Genomic DNA, 21133 nt, shown 5'->3' with positions numbered 1-21133 from the left:
GGGCGAGTCTGTGTCTCTGAGCTCCGAGTCCTGCCTTAGGCACAGCCCGAAGCCGGGCTCCCCGGCCTCACGCAGAGCTCGGGAGCAGCGACTCAGCGCCGCGTCCGGGGCTGGCGGCAGAGCCCGGGGCCGCGTCGTGGGGCCCAAGGCGGGCTCCGGGAGGGGCTCAGGGCTGAGCGGAGCCCGGCCCGGCGCGTCGGGCCCGGCTCGGGATCCCGGGGCTGCCCGGGCGCTGGCACAGCCCCGGCTCCCCGCGGAGAGCCGGCCGGAGCAGGAGCGGCAGCGCCGGGCTCGGCCCCAGCGCCCGTCCCGGAGCGGCTCCTCCCGGTCCCGATGCCAGCCCCAATCCCGCCGGGGAAGAGGCGGCGCCGCCCGGGACCCGCAGCGGCCGCCGGCAGGACCCGGAGCCCCGGTCCCGGGAGCGGCCCCGGTGCGCGGGGCGGGTCCGGCCCGGGAGAGAGGGGCGGGGCCCCGAGCGATGGAGCCGCCCCCGTGCTGGGCAGGGCGGGCCCCGGGGCCGGGCGGGGCCGGGGCTCTGGGGCGGTCCCGGGCCCGGCTCAGGTGCGTGGGGCCGAGGTGTTTGAAGCCCTGGAATTCGCCCCCTGCCGCCATTTGCTCCCTTAGAGCCTGGGGAGGTTGCGGCCGGGCTGGCCTCCCCGGGCGTGGCCCAGGTGAGGCCCCCGCTCCCCCTCTTTCTCCTGCCCTTATACTCCTCCTTCCCTCCCTTCTTGCATGCTCACACCCAGTCCTCCCCGGTGGCCACAGCTCCTGGGGGTCCCTTATGGCTTCACACCCTTCCCTGGGTGTCCCCTCTGTGTCCCCCACGGCTGGTCTGGGCTGACCCCCCTGTCCCGCAGGATCCAGCCCGGGATGCTGCGCGGTGCTGAGCACTGAGGGGCACCATGGGGTGCGCGGCGTGGCCCCCCAGCCGTGGCCCCCCGCGTGGCGCCGGAGCCCCCTCGGTCGGTGCTGAGCGCTCCTTGATGGAATTGCAGTGAATGGAACAGAAGCCCAGCACCCTGGACCCGCTGTTGGAGCCAGAGGACACCCGGTGAGCTCCCACCCCAGCACGGGGACATGCGGCGGACACGTGTGGCACCACGCCTGGCGTGTCCCAGCACATCCCTGTGTGGCCCATACCTGGCTGTGCCCTCTGTGTCCGAATGCCGTGTGTGTCCCCAAGTGTCTCCATGTCCCAGTGCCCACTGTGTCTCTTGCGTCGTCGTGCCCAGTGTGCCTTCATGCATCCCTGCGTGGTCACGTATGTGTCCGTGCCCTGGGTACCCCCTGTGTCCCCATGTGTCCCTGTGTGGTTGTGTATATGTCCATGCCTCGTGTGTCCCTGTGTCCTGGGTGCCCTTTTTGTCCCTGTGCCCATATCCCCGTCCACCCCATGTGTCCCCACTCATGTTCCGAACCTGGGTGTCCCCATGTCCTGTACATCCCCGTACCCCAGGTGTCCCCCAGCCCCGCTGTACCCCACATGTCCGCAAGTGTCCCTATGTCACGTTCTGGGTATCCCCACACGTGCCCATGTCCTGCGTGTCCCCCTGCCCCCCACATGTCACCGGCTAGGTCCATCCCCTGGTGTCCCTGTGTCCCCACGCCCACATGCCCCCACTCGTGCCCCGCCATGGTGTCCCCCCACTCGTGCCTCTCCCAGCCGCCCCCTCCCCTCACCCTCCACCCCCCCCGGGACTATTTCGGGCCCCCGGTGGGGGGTGGCGGCCCGGGGTCCCCTTGGGCTGGAGCGGCCCCGGGGGATGCGGGGTCCCCGGGGCTCCCCCCCCGCAGGTGCCGATCCCCGCGGCCCCGGGCCCCCCCCGCGGGGACGGGCGCGCGCGGACCCCCGCCGCCCGCCATTGGCTGAGCCCCGATGACGTCACTTCTCCGCTCAGCCAAAAGGACATTTTGTCTTTGACTGGGAAGGAGCCCCTCCCCCACCCTTTTCCTTCCCCTCCCCCACCCTTTTCCTTCCCCTCCCCCACCCTTTTCCTTCCCTTCCCTTCCCTTCCCTTCCCTTCCCTTCCCTTCCCTTCCCCCGCTCGGTCCCAGCCCCCCCAGGGCGGTGTCGTGTCCCGGAGGGGGGGGTCCCGACAGGGGTGTTCTGGGTGGGGGGGGTCCCCAGGGCCCTCTCCTACCCCCCCCATCCCGCACCCCCGGGCTGGACCCCACCTGTGACATCGCTGCACTGGGACCCCTGGGTGGGGGCTGCCCATTTCCCAGCAGAGAAGGGGGTTCGAGGGGGGTTTTGGGGGGCTGTTGGAAGTTTGGGGGGGTGCAGCGGGAATCCGTGGGCACCCTCTCAGCCTGTCACCCCCCTCCCGTAGGTGGCTGGATGGGAAGCGCAAAAGAAAGAGCAGCCAATGTTTGGTGAAGAGCAGCATGTCAGGTACGGGGACCCACGGCACCCCCCGAACCCCCCCGGGCACCCCATGGCCCTGCTGGGCACCCCCGGGTCCCCCGAGTACCTCATGTGCTCGCCGGGTTCTGCAGGCACTCCGTGTGAGCACTGCAGGGGCCTCGAGTCCTTACCAGGGACCCCTGGATACCCTTCGTGTTCCTTGTGGACATCTTGGGGTCCCCAAGTCTCTTCAGGCAAGTCAGGGTGCCACGGACACCCCATGTCCCTGGCAGGCACCCTGGGGGCCCCAAGTCCTTGCCAGGGTCCCCTGGCCACCCCATGTATGACCTGGGTCCCCCAAAGTCAATGGACATCCCTTGTCCCCCATGGTCACCCCAAGATTCCTGTGTCCATGCAGGTACCCCAGGGTCCCACGGATGCCTCATGTCTCGACCGGGTCCCCTGGAGTTCCACGGACACCCCTTATCCCCTGTGAGCACCCCAGGAACGCCAGGGTCCCATGGACACCCCATGTCCCTGGCAGACACCCCAAGGTCCCCATGTCCCCCAGGCACCCCAGAGTCCCATGGATACCCCACTCCCATGTCCCCCCCTGCACCCCACATCCCTGCAGGGTCTGCTGGGGTCCCAGTCCCCCACATCCCCCTCGGCGCCTCGTGGGTCGGGGTGCCGCCATTGGGGCGGCAGCGCCCTGGGGTGGGCGATAAGGGGGGCCCTGTGGGCACTGCCCCCCGCCCTGCCCCATTCCCGGCGGGGAGCAGCCGGCGCCGGCGGGACCCGATGGGGGGCCAGGGGGGAACCCAAGCGTCCGGCTCCCGCCCATCCCCTGCACCCGCCCCGCTCCCGGAGGGAGGGAGCACCCAGGGACCCCCGCATCCGGCACCTGCAGAGCGCCAGAGTGGGCTCGAGGGGTGCCCACGCCTGGGTTTGTGGGATCCCGGGTGGGTGCGGCAGTCCTGGGGTGCTGGGGACACTCCCCTGAGTTACAGGTGCTCCATGCAGGGGGGACCCAGGCATCCGGTCCCTTTCCCATCCCTCTCACCCTTCGGGGATCCCCAATTCCAGCCCCCCCAAAACACAAGGGTGGGCTCCCGGGAGGGACATGAGGGGCCCAGGGTGCTGGGGACCGCCCCATGCATCATGGGCAATCTGTGCCTCAGTTTCCCTGAGCAGTCGGTGGTGGGGAGGCTGGGGGGACTCTGGTGGGGGGCTGGTTCCTGGCCTGCCAGGCGGGGGGACCACGGACAATGACAGGGACAGTGGGTCTCTGTGTGCCAGGGGGACAGGGACCCCCCCGCTGCCGGTTCCCGGCCAGATAATGGGATAATGGGGGCTTTATTGGCGCGGGGGGCTCAGGCACCCCCCCACACACCCCCAGTGTTAACCCTTCCCGTGCCAGGGCAGGGGTAGTGGTGGGGCAGACAGTGGGTGCAGACAGAGGGGAAACTGAGGCACAGGGAGGGGAGGGCTTACTGGGGGTCCCTGGCATGGGGTGTGTGGGGTGTCCCTGATGCTGCATGTGCCAAGGGTCCCTGATGTGAGGCATGCAAGGGGGTCCCTGACTCAGGATTCCTGGAGGATCCCTGATGTGGGGTGTGTGGGAAGGTCCCTGCTACAGGGTGTTCCAGGGGTCCTTGACTTGGGGTGCCCTGAGGGTCCCTGTCATGGGAATCCCTGTCATGGAGCACCCCATGAGTCCCCGCTGCGGGGGTCCCTGCTCTGGGGTGCCCTGGGGGTCCCTGACCTGGGGGTCCCCGCAGGGTACATCCCTAGTTACCTGGACAAAGATGAACAGTGCGTGGTGTGCGGGGACAAGGCCGCCAGCTACCACTACCGCTGCATCGCCTGTGAGGGCTGCAAGGTGACTTGGGGCAGGGGGCTAGGGGGGCTCAGCAGTGCTCACTGGGTCACTCCCCCATGCCCTCCCCAGGGATTTTTCCGTCGGACCATCCAGAAGAACCTGCACCCCACCTACTCCTGTGTCATCGACAAGATCACCCGCAACTAGTGCCAGCTCTGCTGCTTCAAGAAGTGCATCTCCGTGGGCATGGCCATGGACCGTGAGTTGGGGGGCGTGGGGGGGCTCGGCTGGGGGGCAGGTTGGGGTCCTGACACCCTGGGGCACATTGGGGTACCCGGAGCAGCTGCAGGACCGGGCTGGTATGTGATGCAGCAGTGGGGTAGAATGCATGAATGGGGGGTCCTAGCTGACTGGGGGGCATCCCAGATGATAGTGGGGGGCTTTTGGGAGGTGGGTTGGGGTCCTGGTGCTATGGGGCAATTTGGGATGCCCAGAGCAGCCACAGGAGGAGGCTGGGGGGGGTCACCATGGGGTGCTATGCTGCAGCTGTGGGATGCATGGATGGGGGGTCCTGGCTGATGTGGGGGGATCCTGGCTGATGCTGGGGGTCCGGCAGTGGTGCTGGATGACTCGAAGCGGGTAGCCAAGCGGAAGCTGATCGAGGAGAACCGGGAGTGGCAGCAGAAGGAGGAGATGATCAAGTCCCTGCAGCATCGCCCCAGCGCCGAGGAGTGGGAGCTGATCCGCCTTGTGACAGAAGCCCACCGCAGCACCAATGCCCAGGGCAGCCACTGGAAGCAGAAGCGGAAATTCCTGGTGAGGGGATGCAGTGGAGGGACTCTGTCACCATCTCGGTCCCCCACCCTGGCCCCCAGCCCTAGCCAGGATCTGCTGAGCACTCACACACTCAGCACACACATGGTGGCAGTGCCAGGGTTTGGGATGTCACCGGTGTCCTTGGGCAGTCGAGGGGGGTTGGGACATTGCCCAGCGTCCTTGAGCTGGTCACCCCTAAAGGGTTCAGGGGTGAGCAGTGACCGAAGGGGACAGCTGTGCCCGCGGGTGGCCCCGGCCCTGCCATTGGCCCTGTCACTGGCCCTGTCACGCAGCTTCCTCTTCTGGCTGCTGCACTGGCCCTGCCACGAGTGTTCCCCGGTGACATGGAGGCCCCAGAGGGGGGGCAGGGTCACATCACACCCCCCGGGGTGTCTCAGGGAGGGGGGACAGGGTCACACTGCACCCCCTGCCACTGTCCACCGTGGGGGTCCCAGAGTGGGACACGGTCACACTGCACGCCCAAACCCCACTGTCCATTACGGGGGACACAGTCACACCACACCCCCCCAATGACCCATCTGCTGTGGGGGTCCCAGGGGTGACACGGCCACACCACGTTCCCCAATGCCACCATGGCAAGTCCCTCTCTGCCTTCAACCTGGATGACACCGAGGTGGCCCTGCTCCAGGCTGTGCTGCTCATGTCCTCAGGTGTGCGTGCACACCAGTAGTGGGGGAATGGGGTGGGTACCCCATGCCAGAGGAATCAGGGTTGGGTGTTGGGTGGGCACCCCAATGCCCAGAGTTCTCACTGTCCTGGGGAGGTGTTGGGTGGGCGCCCTGATGCCAGAGATCCCCAGCAGCTTCAGGGGGAATTGGGAGGGCACCCCATGCCCAGAGGCTGTGCACGGGGATTGTTGTGTTGGCACCCCCTTGCCCACAACCCCCAGCACGTGGAAGTGCACTGGGTGTGCACCCTAATGCCCAGAGTCCTGACTGTCTTGGGGGTGTGTTGGGTGGGCACCCTGATGCCAGAGCCTCACAACATCTTCAGGGTGTGTTGGGTGGGAAACCGTGCCCCCCCTGGATTTTGGGGGGGTTTGGAGTGGGCACCCCAATTCCCAGAGCTTCAGGCAGCTGTGCCAGGCTGGGAGGGGTCCCAGGAGCATGAGGTGGGCACCCCAATCCCTGGTACCCAGGAGCACAGGTCCCCTTGGTGCCCTGGGGCCCCCTGCCAGGCTGACGTGGGTCTGTGGGGTGGGCACCCCAACACCCAGGGGGTGCATGGGACACTCAGCCCTGTGGGAGGGAGAATCCCTGCAGGTATGGGATTGGGAGAGGGACTCTTCCATGGGCAATGAGTGCCAGGACAAGGAGAGGTTTAAACTGAAAAGGGGAGATTGTGATGGGGTATTGGGAAGAAATTCCTCCCTGTGAGGGTGCTGAGGCCCTGGCACAGGCTGCCCAGAGAAGCTGTGGCTGCTCCATCCCTGGAAGTGTCCAAGGCCAGGTTGGACAGGGCTTGGAGCACCCTGGAATAGTGGAAGGTGTCCCCGCCATGGCAGGGGGGTGGAACTGAGTGAGCTTTAAGGTCCCTTCCCACCCAAACCATTCCATGATTCCACAATCCCCTGATGATTCCCTGATTCCCGCAGACCTGACGGGGCTGATCTGTGTCGAGAAGATTGAGAAGTGCCAGGAGATGTATCTGCTGGCCTTTGAGCACTATATCAACTACCGCAAACACAACATTCCCCGCTTCTGGCCCAAGCTGCTGATGAAGGTGATGGATCTGCGGGGGGGTAGGAAAGCAGAGACCCCCCCAGTTTCTTTCTCTCTCCCCCACACTCTCCCTTTCTCTCCCAGCCTCCCTCCTACCCTCTCCCCAGTGCCTCCCACCCTCTCTCCCAGCTCCCCTGTGCATCCCCGATCCCCCCAGCCCTCCTTTCTCCCTGCTCCCCAACCCGACTCCCCTCTCTTCCCCCTCTCCCCCTCATCTGTCCATCATCCTTTCCCCCCCTCGTTCTCCCCTGTTATCCATAGGAAGGAAAGCCCGGTGCCCCAGTGTGTCAGGTGCAGAGGATGAGCTGTCCAGGTGCCGGGGGCGGGCGGGGCTCTCCCGGCGCGGGGCCGCCCCCGGGCACCGAGTGCCGCCGGTGCCGTGGGTCGCGTGGCTTCTCCGGTCCCCTCGCACCGTGGAACGGCGCCAGCCCGGAGCGAGTCCCGGTAATGGGCGCTGGGGAACACGTGTGGCTTGAATGGAAAAAAACCCAACCCCGACCTCCCAGGCTTTTTGCCTCGGGGCTTTGTTGCTGTTGCCTGAGCCACGCCTTTAAATACCGACGAGGGCGCCTGCTGGAAGCGGTGTTCCGTGGTTTTTGTACTCTCTATTTGTGGTGTTCATTTTTATCTGGATGCACAGTTGGGCTTTTTGGGCAGAAGGTGCCCCTCAAACCACAAGGCTCGTTTCAACCTTGTATTCTATTGTTTGGACGATCCAGGGTGGGTGAGGACTTTGTCTTGTTACCGTACTAGGGAATGGAATGCAGGAGGTTCTTACAATTTTGGTATTGAAGTTGGAGTGTTGAAGGATATCGGTCTGATGGTAGTCTTAACCTATGAGCTACAGGCATTTGTAAAAAAACTTCAGCCTTTCCTTCCAGCAGCCCTATACATCTAAAAGCACGTGCATTTCTTAACAAGTCTCTGTGTCATAGTGACTTTAAAAATTAAAACACGTGTGTTCTGCCTTACCTAGGACTGGGGCTTTTTTCTACAAGTTCAGTTTGAGCAGATGTTCTTGTCTGTGCTTTTAACGTGAATGGCCTTGATTTTGCAGCAAAGTCAGTGAGATGGCACCTGAATGCAAGGGTTTGGGTTTGTGAAGCTTTGCAGAATGATGGCCTATATTTATATTTCTTTCAGAAACTCTCCGTATGCTGCACACAAACCTAATTTAGAGAGTTTTACTGAGACAGCAGATTCAAGCCCTCATTGTTAGGGGACATCTGTAATGCCATTGTCTGCTTGACATTAATTCTTCCAGCTGTGCATCTATGTATTGTAATTGCCCTGACTTTTTTGGTCACAGTTTGTTTTCTGCAGTGCCCTCGTGCCTGCGCAGCACTCGCGATGCTGCCGTTGAACCTGGGCTGTGTGACAGATGGGGCTGTCCTGTATCAGAAAATTACGGGAATGTATGTAGACGTCAGATGGAATGCTGGTCTCTCTGCTCACCCTTGGCTCTGTAATTTCGTCATCCAGCCATGGAGGACCTGTGCAGCCATAACTGGCCAAGGTAGTGGGGGAGCACAAGCTGCAGCTCTGCAGGAGATAAGGGACCTCTTGCCCACAGCAGAAACAGCAAGTAAGTGCAATTCTCAGAACTCTTTACTGCGCCCTTAACTGCAGTTTTTCCCTGCTCTATAATCTGGCCAAAGTTAGGTAGGTTTTAATAGGGATAGACACATTTCTACCACAAAGGTCACCTCTCTGCCAGATTTCAAAATTTCCCTTCTGAAGCTAGAGATCCTCATATAAAAGGTTGCCTGAATTTATGTAACATGTGCCAAGCAGTCTATTTTTCCTTTAATAATATTCCTGGAAATAGTGGAACTGTTTTGGCTAAAGCAGATGCTGAACTGTTCAGAATGAAATTCTCAGAGCTAAAATCTGGCCAAGTAGAGTAACGTGCCATTTTGTTAACACTGGGGAAGGCTGAGCTCCATGGCAGCAGGGAGGGGAGGTGGCACTGCTGGTCGGCAAACCAAGGAAAGCAACAAGCGCTGCTTTTAGGAAACTGCCAGCTTGAAGCCAGTGAGGAACATCCTTGGGCTCCTGCACTCTGTGTTTTTATGTTCACCTTAAATAATGAACAGAGAAACCCAGAGGCACCAGCGCTACTTCCAGTTACCTTGAACTGCTTAAACACGTAGTTTAAATCACCCAGGCTCCGTTCTCCCCACCTGTATTGCTTCTGGGCTTAAGGCTGGATGTATCTATGGAATCTATAGTTATGTATTGGAGTTTGGCCTGAAGTAATTTGTGTTGCCGACTTGGTACTCTTTCCCTGCCCTGGAAGTCTATCTGCAGAACCCCTCTGTGCCAGACAAGAGAGTCCCCCATAGATGTTTCACTATACAGTTATATCTTTTGGTCAAAGCCTTACAGGGCTATGATGTGAATGAGGACAAAGCTCTGTTTTTCTTCTTTGCTCTCTGCCCTGTCTTCTTTCTCTGTATTTTAGGACCCAAGTAACAGGGCCATAAAGCTCCTGTTCTGCTTCCTGGTTGTGTCACCGAAACTGCAGGAAAAACAAAAAAGCCTCCAGCAACATTTTTAATGTTAGAGAGTCAAGGCACTACTTTATTCTCTGGCCAGGATGTAGCACAGAAATCATCTCATCCACACATAGCCCGGGTGTGCCGAGAGAATCATTCCATGACACATGACCTTTACTAGAATTTTCAGATCTTTTTTACAGTCAAAACTCATAGAAACGAATTGGGTCAGTGTTCATTGGTCTCAAGTTGTGTAGTTCCTAGTATCTGGTCTCCTATTAGATCTGTGTTTCTTCGCTTCTGATGTTAATTAGATCTTCAGGGGTAGATGTTCTTAGATGGCCGCTGACATCTGTTCTGGTGATGTTCCCTCAATGGCTTTATCTTATTGGGGCTACTCCTAGTCTTTTGAAATGCTAAACCCATCAGGCCTCACCTAGAGAAACAATGCCCTGGAAAGAAGCTTCAGTTCCCTTTCCCTGAGGCAAAGATGAGCAAACCTGGCCAAAGTCATATATAAAAAATTGTTAAACTGGTATGTTTTCCAACAGTTGTATATAATGCTTTATTACATAAATGGGCTGGGAAAAGCTCTGGTACCCCTTACCAAGTTGGCTTTGTCTCAGACAATGCTGTTATTTTGGGGCTAGACATGAAGCTCCTGTCTCTGGAATTGAAAATGAATATAGGAATGACTGAACAAACAAACCTGGTACACTCTTAAAAAATTGTGTGCCCATTGACCTCAGCACCCCAAGCTGGATTCCCATGCTCTTTCCAAATTCTTGCCGTTCAAGTCCTTTCCATGCGCTCACTTGCTACTCAAACTTTTTTTTTTGTTTTGTTTTAAATGATACTGGTACCAGAGCACGGGCACAGCACTTCTATGAGCTGCAGAGCTGTGAATATCTCTTTTTATGGATACAGTGTGTGCATGCTGTGGCTTTGGGCACAGGGTATGTCAGTGCTAGTGCAAGGCTAATAACAGCCTCTAAAGATAATTTGAGAAGTTGCTTACCTTTCCCCAGGGAACAGGACATGTCTTTGTATTTCCACCTTCAGATACACAACCCACTTGTGGGCTTGACTGCATAGCAAATAGAGTGTGAGAGTCATCCTTGTTTATATGGATTTTTTTTTCCCCCTCTCTCCTTTATGTTTTGCTTTGCCCTCTCGTTTGCTTTCTGCCTGTTTTCTCTGAGGCTAGTGATTTCTTGGCAAGTTATTGTTCATAATCAAAGAAAGGTAGTGGGCAAGCAGCAACTGCTGTCTTAGGTAGCCCAAGCTGATCCTGCTGCTGCTTCGGCAGGAGAAAGCAGCTGTTTGAGAAGAGCACAGCTGTCCTGGGCTTTGTGCACACACGGGCTGCTCAGAGCAGCCCCTTGACCCCATGCTGGCTCTGTGACCTCTGCCACTCTGACTGGTAACAGTGATGGCAGTTTGTGTTGAGGCTTTGTTCTCTGCTCCACAGAGAGAAACATTAAAGTGCAGAGTAACTAAGTGGCTTTTCAAAGGCTACAGAATGAATCAGTGAATGAACAACAACCCCCAGCGGCTCCAGGCCCCCTTCTCTCTGCAGACCAATGCCTTTCTCCCTGTGTGAAGATGTGCACGTAGGATAGGTTGCATACAGAATTATGTATTTCAAAAGAAATTTGAATATTAATATTTATATTGTAGTGATGCCACTGTCCTCTAGGCTCTGTAAATAGCAGCACCACAACAATGTGAATTATTCCTTTTATGCAAAACCCTGGCCAGTGAAATAGCTTGCCAATACAAAATAAAATTGCTGCACAAAAGTTTGACAGCTACATTCATTATATATGTCAATCAAAGGATCCTAAAAGCTTTATTGTCCCTGTACAGAGTCTGAACAATCTGCTAGCCCAATATGCTGCAAAGCTATTTTCTCTCTACTCCTTTCATTTAAAAAATAGCCACCAATAACTTTTGACAAACAGTCTGAGAAAACTGCATGAGCAGCAAGGAAATCTTAGATTTTCTTGGCTATCTGTGGGCTGGAGCCTTCCACTCACTGGGCTCTTTCACATGTCACAGTAGATGAGATCTGGTCAGAAACACGGAGCCCTAAAATTACTCTACAAAACCCAGGCTGGCTGGGGTCGTGGGGAGGGCATGGGGAGGTAGGGAGGAGAACTTATGCTGAATATAAACGAATTAAATAATTTTTGGTTAAGGCTTTTTGTTGCTTTCCCAGGTATGGGACATTCAAGCTCCTCTGTCCCAGGTCTCCCCCAGGTTAGGCTGGGCCTGTCTTGATGAGCTCTTGCTCTCATCAGACCACCCTACAGCTTGGGAGTGTGAGGCCATGTGTATTTCGGCTGGATTCCCTTTTTCCATCGCGCTCGGTCCTGCGAAGCCCAGCTGTCACTTATGGCTCGAGGTGTTGTAAGCGGGGCAGGGGTCGGGCGGGAGCGGGGCTGTGTCCCGGGAGGCGGGTCTGGCGGCCGGTGCTCCCGCACGGGCGGTGGGGCCCAGGCCGGGCCCTGCCGGGAGCGAGGGCCCGGCAGCCGCAGCGCTGCGAGCCCAGCGCGGCCCCGCGAGGGAGCAGCCGGCGCGCCCCGCTCCTGCCCGGCCCTCACGCAGGCCGCCGGAGCCTCCCCGGGAGGGACAGACCCCGCACCTTCGCTCGGCCCTGGGGAGGCCACATCTGGAGTGCTGTGTGCAGTTCTGGGCTCCTCAGGACAGGCGAGACATGGAGCCTCTGGAGAGGGTCCAGCTTAGAGTAACAAAGATGATTAAGGAGAATCTCATGTATGAGGAAAGGCTGAGGGTGCTGTCCCCGGTCAGCCTCGAGAAGAGACGCCAGAGAGGGGAACCTCATCAAAGTCTATCAGTATCTGAAAGGGAGAGTGCCAAGAGGATGGAGCCAGGCTCTGGTTGGGTTTTGCCCAACAATAGTACAAAAGGCAGCGGGCAGAAACTGATGTACATGAGCAAGAACTTTACTGCGTGGATGACCAAGCACTGGAACAGATTGCCTAGAGAAGTTGTGGAGTCTCCCTCTTTGGAGGTATTCAGAAGGTATCTGGACACAATCCTCAACAACCTGCTTTGGGGGACCCTTGCATGTCTGGGAGCTAGGTGACCTCCAGTGGTCCCTTTCCAATCTTTAACCATTCTGTGAAAGTGTGACATTGTAATCTTGTGCCATGACAGACCAGACTAAATCTGATTTATGAGGGTGTCATAACTTTGACGTCTTTGTTCTGGGCTGTAGCTTAAATTGTTTCACAGTTCAAAATATCTTGGAGGTTGGTTGTTTCCTCTAAGCCCTCAGCTTGCTTCTTAGCATGTGCTGGTGCATGGCTTTGCTCTCAGCCCCTGGTCATGGGCAGTGCAGCAGCAGTACCTCAGGAGGTTACTTCCTGCATGCATATCTGCCTGTGCCTTTCTGACAGCTGCTTTTGGGAGGAGATGCTGCTCCTGGCCTGTGCTAAAGGGCTGACCTAAAAGTGTAAAGAATAGCCTTGCTCTTGTGTTTGGGAGCGAAGCATGGGGATGCTCTGTGAGGATGCGTGCAGAGGAGATACTGCAGCAGGACTGCTGATCGTGACAACTAGTGCTTCTACTGAAAAAGCCTGGTGAAGAAACTGGTAAAATGGAAACTTTTAAAGAATTGAGGTGTTAATTCATGTGCTGAGAAAGCTGTGCTGCCCACTTACCATCCCAAAAACTGTGTAACATTTCCCTGAGGTGCACTGCTTGCTGCTGCATCATTGCTATGTCTTTGATCACAGGCAAAATTACCATGCTTTTGTAATCAGTAGACTCCACAAGTAGTTTCAAGATACATGGGAGTATATGGGAGTAAAAAGACATAGACTGACACTTCTCACAGTGTTGAAGTTTACATGGTGTGGTGTGTTCTCTCCCCATGCAGCATTGCCCTCCTGTACAGAGCCCTTTTATTCATGTTTTAAATAATTACCACTGTTGTGGCAATGGCATAGAAGTTGTTTCAGTGCAATTTGTGGCGAGCACCAAATATTGTGCAACAGAATGTCTGTTACCTGTGACAACAGCTACCTTTCATAACTACCTTTGATTTCAGGTTTGCAAGACTGGACTAAGCTGAATGTAGGTGGTGCTGACAGGATGCAAAAAGGCTTTCTGTAAGCAGAGTGGGCTGTGCTTTTCTCGCTAGTCCACCTCTGGCCAAGGACGTACTTTGTAGTGTGTGGGTGCAATGGTAAGGACACTGCAAATACTTTTGCTCCTGTGGTAAGGCTAGGAGCTTGGTGTTGTACGTGGAAAAAAAGCCTTCACAAGTCTGAAGCTTCTGCTGTGAGCATCACTGCTTCATCTTGTTATTCTGGCCCTAAAGGAAACCCTCCTGAAGGAATGCTGTAGCCAGCCCCTCTGTTTCTGTGAACAGGAGGTAGCGGTGGCTTCCCAGGGGGGATAAACCAGTCTTTGGTGCTTGCCTGTCTCACTTCTCTGCCTTGTGGGAAAGCGTTATGAATCCCTCTGTTTGGGTGATTGCTCACGCTTCTGCACCCTCAGACTTCATCTGTAAACTTTTAGCAGAAATTATGCACTGATGCTGGGATGGTTCTTGCCAGCTAGGAACTGTTTTCCAGTGTCACTCACTTGTAGTTGGCATGGGGAACTGCTGTGGCATTTTCTCGATGTTTAATGTGACCTAATTGTGTACTTCCACTGTCTGGGAGGATCAGCTCTTCTGGTGTGACAGCTGCCATAAAATCAGCGGTGCGTCTCCGGCATTTGCAGCTGGTTGCAAGGCACAAGTTCCTTGATTTTGCTGCATCAGCCCGGTGAAACATTGCGGGGCTGTGTGTGCAGCCAACTGCCTTTTGTTACGCCTGGTAACAGCTTGGCAATATTAAAAAAATGTAACCTCTAGCTGTTTAATTGGCTCTAGGGAAATAAAAAGGCTTCCTAATAATCTTCATATTTACTTGGCACGTTTGGTTTGAAAGCAGATGGGTTGATTTACGAGATAAATGACAAAGCAAGAGGAGAAAAAGTGTGTCAGTGGCTTTACCATTAGAGAGGAAGGCATTTCTGATATGTGGTTAATCACGATTAACCTTTCTAGGTTTTGGTTTTTTTTACAAGTCAGCTTCTTGGACCTTCTGCCCGCCAGCTTGCTCAGCCAACTGATTCCCTCAGTGCCCATTGTCACCTCTCCCTATGACCTACAGGTAGGGGAAGGTGCAGAGCTGTAATGAAGGAGAGGGGCTGAGGTGGCCATTCCTTCTCAGTTGTGCCTTCTTTGCCCACTCCAGACTTGTGCAGGAGCCTCCCCCTTGCAGCACTCACCCCCTCCCCGTGGCCAGACCAGTAAATCCCTATGTCCTTTTGGATGGGCTGGGAATGCTCCTTCCTGAGGCACTGCTGCTTGAGGCACTGGCACTGAGCAGAGGAGGTTCTCCAAGCAGGCTGGTGCTGAGGCTGTGCCCTCCCTGCCAGAACCATGCACCCCTCTGCCCTGGCAGGCAGCTGGCAAGTTGTGAAATATGGTTCAGCACTTTTTTTTTAATATTAACTTGTGCAGCTGTCTTGGAAAGGATTAGAAATCAGTTCTGGAAAAGACTATGGTAGATTTTAGTGAAGAATTCTGCTGTGTCTTTAATTATTTATAAGCATCAGGATATAAGGACACCGTGTTAACCCTTCAGCAGTGAGAAAGATTACAAATGATCTAATCAATGACATACGCAAATTTACAGATTGAGTAGGTTTAGTTGCAAGTTCTGAGACTTAGAAGTGAGGAAATACCAGAAATAAGGTTTCTGCTTATTATTTTGTATGTCAGCGTGTTTGGTGAGGCAACTGGATTAGATGAACACTGTATGACCCTTTCGACTGAAAGACACCATTCTACATTTCTGATGGCACAGGCCTCTCCTAAGGGCTCACAGATTTGCTTACCACCCCTGCTGGTTGCTCTCACCACCTTTCACTAGTGGGTTTTGCTCAGGGGATGCATCAAGGGCAGGTTCATGCCCACAAGGCTCCTGCTCTATGGCCCCAGGGCCAGGCAAGGCTGCAGCAGCACTGTGGAGGGGTTACTGGTTTTGGCAGCTGAATGGTGGCAGGAAAAGCAGCTTCCCTCCCTGCCACGTGTTTCTAAAAGGCTGCTGAATAAGTCAGGGAAGCCAAAGTAAGGCTCCTTTTTGGGCTCAGAAACCTCTGTGCTAGAAGAACCTGTCCCTGCCAGCTAGGGCCCCCCTTGTCCTGCCCATGGTGTGGGTAAGTCACAGGCTCCTCTTCTCTGTGTTGGGATGAACTGCCTAGGGAATGCTGTTTCCAGCAGCCTGGTGTGCTGGAAAAAGGGAGAAGGGAAGAGGGAATGTGGTGCCAGAGCTGCGTGCCATCGGGTTGTGTTTCCCTCTGCAGACAGAGAGTCTCTGGGCCGAGGTGAGATTGCTGGGAGTGCTTGGATGAGCTGTGCAGGAGACAGGGAGTTGGGGCTTGCAGCTGCTGCTGGAACCATTGCCTTAGGTCTGTGTCTGTGTGAAGTGGGATTTGCGCTGGAGAGGTGCTGTCGGGAACAAAGAGCGGAGTAAATCCTCTCCGGGGATGCGCAGGGAGGGAGTGAGTTGCAGGGAAGGAGAGTATTTCTAAGCCGTGTTAGTATTTCCCTGAAAGCGGGGCTGGAGCAGTGAGGGGGGTGCTTGGGTTTGGCCTGGGCCTGTCAGGAAGAGCCATAAACGAGCCAGCCCAGGCCCTGACGCCTGCATGGATGTTTGACACACTTCTACAGAAAGCCAAGGCAGTCATGAATGCAGAGGACAAATTGTAGGCGACTGCTTACGATCTGTGGGGAATTTCCTTTGGAATTACCAGTCAGAGTGTGCATGCAAGCAGAGCACATCTTTTGGCTTTTTCTGGTTTGTCGTCTCCTGTCTGGCTATAGAGACTTTTGTGCGCTGCTGTTCAGGAAGCAGCGTGTTTTCAGCTGGAAATTTGGGGTGGGTTTGTTTCCTCAGGGTCTGGGGTCTTTCCTGAGAGAGTCACCCTCCCATAAATCCCCCGGGTTGTTCTACACAGCTGCTTTGGCCCTGGGTCAGAGAGAGAGAAGGGAAATGACTTTTTAGGGCGTTGAAATTTCTCCAGGCAGGAGTGGGACGTGGTCTTGCCCCTCCCCAAAGCCCTGCAGGCGCATGGGAGTAGCTCAGTGCCGGCGCAGCTCTCTGAGCAATAACAACGCTTTGGAGGTTCGAGTGTTGATAACACCTCTCCTGTCTCCTGGGGCCCAAGGTTCGGTCTCACGGCCCCGGACCGGTGAGGGAGAAAAGGAACTTGGGCTATTCCTGGGAAAGCTTCTGTTATTCCTTGTGCAGCCTTTTAATTCCGTGTTCTGATGGACTGTCCGCTGTCTTTCCAACAGGACTTGTCAGAGATTGAGATTTGGGAATTGAATTTGGGTCCGTTCACTACAGAATCTTGCCAAGCCTGAAGGCCTGGGGCGATGACTGCTCTCAGCGAGGGCTCTATATGAATCCTCTGTCAGATTTCCCTCAGTGCTGGGCAGGGCTTGGAGGTGGGAAAAGAAGATGGGGAGAGGAGTGGGGGCTGCTCCTCGTTGTCGGGGCGCCGCGGGCGCTGCGCAGCCTTCCTTCCCCTTTAACTTCCCAATTGCTCCTTTTGTGCCTCCTTTTCCCCTGGGGATGCGCCCGGGCCGCCGTGTAGCGGCCGCCGTGGGAGCGGTGCCTGCGGGCGGCGGGGTTTCCCGCGTGATTGACGGGGCCAGCGGCCAATAGGAAGGCGGGGCGGGCCGAGGGCTGGCCAATGGGGAGGCGTGGCGCGGCCGCGCGCGGCCAGTTTGAGTGGGCAGGCGCGGTCGGCGGGGGACAGGCGGGCATGGACGGGCCCGGGCGGTGAGCGAGGAGCGGGGGAACGGGATGGGGAGCGGCATCGGGGCGGGCCCCGTCCCCCGGAGCTGTGCGGATGCCGCGGCCGTGGGGTGGCAGAGCCTCCGCCCACCCCGGGCGCTTCCCACCCTCTGCGATCCCGGCCTGAGCCGGCCTCTTCCCTGCAGGGATTACGAGGCTCAGATCCGGAATTACCGAGGGCCCGAGCCGCTGGAGCCGTGGGACGGGGTGTTGCCCCGTCCCTGGCTCGGAGCTGACTCCGGAATGGTTTGCAGGTCCCTGCAGTGGGCAGGGCAATGCCTCCTGCTCCAAGAGAAGCAGAGCCGCTGGCCCGGGCTCCTGGAGGAGTGGGTGAAGGTGTTCGTGGGTGACAAGAGGTACAATGAATTGCTGCCAGGCAGTCCAGGATTGTTCCCAAACGTCATCCCCTGCCTCTGTAAGTTGGTAAGGTCTTGTTCTCCCCAAGCCCATATCCAGAGCCTCGCTCTGGGAATAAAGTAATTCCTGGCTTTCCAATACTAAAAACGCAGCCCCAGAGCAGGGTTCTGTTAACCTGATCATTTGGGGGATAGTTGGCAAAAATTTATGGTGGGCCAGGTTGGACTTAAGCTTTGAACACTCCCTGGATTCACGGGATCGGGGATTCCAGCATGCACCACACAGGTTTTTTTCAGGGAAATCCCTTGATCCCCTAATCCGTATGAGTTCAAAGCAAAAACCCCAGGGAGTTGAAGGCAACAGGATGTTTCTTGGGAATGTTGAAGTCTTCAGTGTGTCCTAATTGTTAGGTTTGAATTAATGCAGATGGTCCAGGATTGTGTGTTCAGACTTGCTGGTTTAGGCATGGCCAGGTCTGGATTTGCATTTGTGGGCACCGAGTGTTCCTTGTGTCAGCTTTAGGTCTGGATTGGTGGGAATTGTCGGAGAAAAGCGAAGGGAATTGAAATGCAGAGCTCTGTTCTTGGAGAAAGGATCAGGATGGGAGAAAAGAGGGTGTGGAACAGCTGGGAGCTCCTGGAGTGAGGGAAAGGATGCAAGAGTTGGAGACAAGAGCTGTGGAACAAAGCCTGAAAAGGGGGCAGGGCAGGGTGGTCACTGCGGGGGGGGGGAGAAGAGGGAAGGGATCCCTGCTCCAGGAATCCAGCAGGGGCCAGGAGAGGATCATTTTGCATCCACCGTTCTCAGTGGAATTCTAATAAGGAAGGTCCAAGGGAATGATTTGTTTGTACTTAGGTTTGGAATGCAAGGTGCTCTTCCAGAGGGGAATATTCACCTGTTAAAATTCTGTTGGATCCAGGAAAAGAGGGAGGCAGCAGCTGGGGAATGAACGGGTGGATTTTTGGCGGATACAGGCAAAGGCATGGGCAGGGGCACTTAGGTAAAATACACTTCATGGGCAGCACCAGGAAAAGCCTCAACTGCCCTTTTTTTCCAAGCTCTGACATTCCAGAGGAGTAAGCAGCGGTCAGCACATCGCTCTCTAGAATTCCTTGGATGGCCAGTGCTTTGTTGGGAAGAGGTGACATTTGGAAAGGATCAAATCCGGGGATATAATTCCTGATAGTGAGGCCCAGGTTTTGATATCCTTCCAGCACCCGAACGCAACCGAGGGAATCCTGGAGGAGGAGGTGGAAAACGCTGTCGCTCCGTTGGTGGAATTCCTGGGAAATGGAAAGCAGCAGAAGCAGCAAGAACAGAGTTGGAAGCAGGCTCCAGCTGGGTAAGGCAGACACCAAATCCTTTGGAATTAGAAGTGGGCAGGGGTGGGAAGAATTAATTCTTCAGTTTGTAGCCCATGGATTCCTGAGCAGGATCCTGGCAGGGAAGACTGCAGGGATCGGCCTGGGGACTGTTCCCGGCTGGGGGCAGCGAGGCTTGGAATTGGCTGGAGGGAAGAAAGAGGGATCCTTTGAGCACAAGGATCAGCTGTGAAATGTGGAGATGGCATCAGACAATTCCTCGGGAGGGTTCAGTTCCTGGGCCAAATGGATCTCCTGCCTTGTGAAGGAGCTCAGAGATCTGGGAAGAGCCCAACCAGCACAGGGAATGCACTGGCAGATAAAACTGCTGGGGAACGGTGGGGAAAAGCATCCGAACAGGGGGCCTCGTTTTGTACAGGAATGGTACAAAAAATTGTCCGAAAGAGCAGGAATCCAATGGGATTTACATATTCCTTGGAGACCACATTCCAGTGGGAAGTCTGAGAGACGGTAACAAAACCTAAAAACGCAATTGAGCCCAATCTGCCCAAAGCCTCCAATGGCCACATTCCCTGGGATTGCTGAGGAATTCAGCCGAGCTCCAAGCAGAAGGTGAGCCCCTATGGAATCCTTTCTGGGAGACCCTATCCAGCTGGGACTCTTCCTGGAGAAGGCCATGGGATATGGGTTATCCCAGGTCCAGAGAATATGTCATTTCCTTGTGAAAAACACTTGGATCACTGCATCACTTATTGTTTTAGGCTCACCAGTCACCCGGGCTATCCAAGTCCGTCCTCCCCAGCAGGGAGAGCGGGAGCGCGTCCGGACATGGAGAATTTCTGGGAGAGCCCGGGAGAAGGAAGAAGGCTCCAGCTTCACAGATCTGTGTCATAACCCATCCTGTCGGCCGCTCCTGTTTAAACCTGGTGGATTGGGCCTCTTGGATTCAACCTGAGCAGCGCTAATTGCTGGGAATGAAGCAGCCTTTGGTACTTCTTTTCCACAAAACCTCTCCATCCCGCCCTTCAATCCTGTTGCAAACAGGGGAAAAACCTGAAACTCTGATTTTTTCCCCCTCACTCCTTTTCACTTTGCCTCCTCTTTTCTTGCAGGCTTTGGGCTATCCAGGCTTGGATGTGGATTAGGCAGAGCACCCTGTAAGCTCAGCTCCAGGTGGGATTGCAGCGGTGTTGGAAGCACCAGGGATTCTCCCAAGGTTTGGTGTGAGGAGCTGCATCTTGGGAGGGGCTGGGATTTTGTGCACTTCTGGGGTTTTTTTTTTCCTGTTTGCCTTTTGGGCCGGCTCAGAGAAAAAGCTGAAAACCGAAGAAGCTGAGGGGGGTTCCCAAATTCCTTTCCAGCCCTTCAGAGGAGGCACAAAGCCACGTGCAGCTGAGGAAAGGGATGTGAGGAGAATGGCAATAATGGAGCCTCGGGACTCTGCACTTCCTTCTTTTCACGTGTTTGGAGGTGCAGGAAATGCCAAACCCCACAGGAATTCTGTGTCTGTAACATTGGGTGCAACCTCTTGAAACCCAAGTGCTGAGAGTGGGGTTTTCCCAAGGGTAAATCCCGATGTGACATGGCAAAGCTTCAGTGAGGATTTCCAGGCTTGACTGCACAGCTTTTGGGAAAGCTCAGGAGCCAAACAATATCAGATTTCTATGGGATTTGGATCAAACGTGGCGTTTAAATGTGGGACAGCTCAGCTCCCCGGGTGAGAAAGTGCTTGGAGTAGCCAAGCTGAGCCATTTTTGAGAATTCCAAGCATTGTGTCCTTACGCTCCTTAATACAGCGTTTAAATAATTGATACAGAATGGAGACAGTATCAGGGGGATTTGTTAGCCTGGCAGGGATGTTTTTTCACCTGGCAGTGTGTTGGAATAGTCAAGACTCCTTATGTCAGAATTAATTGGTCTTCCTTCTTTTCCTTTCTTTCCTTTCTAGATTGTGGCTGAGTGGGAAGAATGTTTGGGGTAAAGAAACGAAATGCCCGAGGGAAGCTTCGTGTTCCTGTGGGGCTGCTTTAGGTACGTGCAGGTTCTGAGCTGCACCGCGACTTGAGGCTCCCACAGAAGCCTTCCGAAGCTGGAAGGGCTGGGAAAGAGAAATTCCAGGAGAGGTGTGGGAAGCGCTTTCTGCCAGGTCTGGGCAGTGTTTAGCCAGCTTTAGTTAAGTTCCTTTTGCACAGGTTTCGTGTTGCTTTGATGGTGAAGTCACCAAACCCTGAAGTTTGCTAAATTACCCCTGAAAAGCTTTAATGAACCAATGCTGAGGGAACTGGGGATTGGATATCTGGGATCTTATGGCCCTTTGAGGCCATGTTGGGTTTACGCCCTGAT

General features: G+C 55.7%; 1 protein-coding gene across 4 annotated transcripts; it reads left to right on the top strand.

The window, feature by feature from the left end:
• Positions 1 to 619: 619 nt before the first annotated feature.
• LOC138107491 (thyroid hormone receptor alpha-like) lies at positions 620 to 12454 on the top strand. 4 transcript variants are annotated; one of them, XM_069008735.1, is made up of 7 exons: positions 620 to 1051; positions 2331 to 2392; positions 2763 to 2836; positions 4126 to 4226; positions 4296 to 4425; positions 4783 to 4982; positions 6598 to 8019. In XM_069008735.1, exons 1-6 carry the CDS (start codon positions 999 to 1001, stop codon positions 4807 to 4809), a joined length of 447 nt encoding a protein of 148 aa, XP_068864836.1. In that variant the 5' UTR covers positions 620 to 998; the 3' UTR covers positions 4810 to 4982; positions 6598 to 8019. The 4 variants fall into 4 exon arrangements, 3 of the variants coding, with proteins under 3 accessions (XP_068864836.1, XP_068864839.1, XP_068864838.1); XM_069008738.1 differs by lacking the exon at positions 2763 to 2836 and having other exon boundaries at positions 4126 to 4212; XM_069008737.1 differs by lacking the exon at positions 2763 to 2836 and having other exon boundaries at positions 4126 to 4425.
• Positions 12455 to 21133: the final 8679 nt, after the last annotated feature.

The sequence above is a fragment of the Aphelocoma coerulescens genome, chromosome 3 (genome assembly GCF_041296385.1).
Source record: "Aphelocoma coerulescens isolate FSJ_1873_10779 chromosome 3, UR_Acoe_1.0, whole genome shotgun sequence".
Classification (NCBI taxonomy): domain Eukaryota; kingdom Metazoa; phylum Chordata; class Aves; order Passeriformes; family Corvidae; genus Aphelocoma; species Aphelocoma coerulescens.
Note: the sequence above shows the minus strand (reverse complement) of the source record. Positions and strands in the feature narration are given on the sequence as shown.

What these genes read in the sequence shown, in the direction of transcription:
- LOC138107491 (XM_069008735.1), top strand. Translation starts at nt 999, where the DNA reads ATGGAACAGAAGCCCAGCACCCTGGACCCGCTGTTGGAGCCAGAGGAC. An exon ending in ACGGACACCCCTTATCCCCT is followed by an intron (nt 2,837 to 4,125) that starts GTGAGCACCCCA and finishes GGGTCCCCGCAG; the next exon opens with GGTACATCCCTAGTTACCTG. An exon ending in TCGCCTGTGAGGGCTGCAAG is followed by an intron (nt 4,227 to 4,295) that starts GTGACTTGGGGC and finishes TGCCCTCCCCAG; the next exon opens with GGATTTTTCCGTCGGACCAT.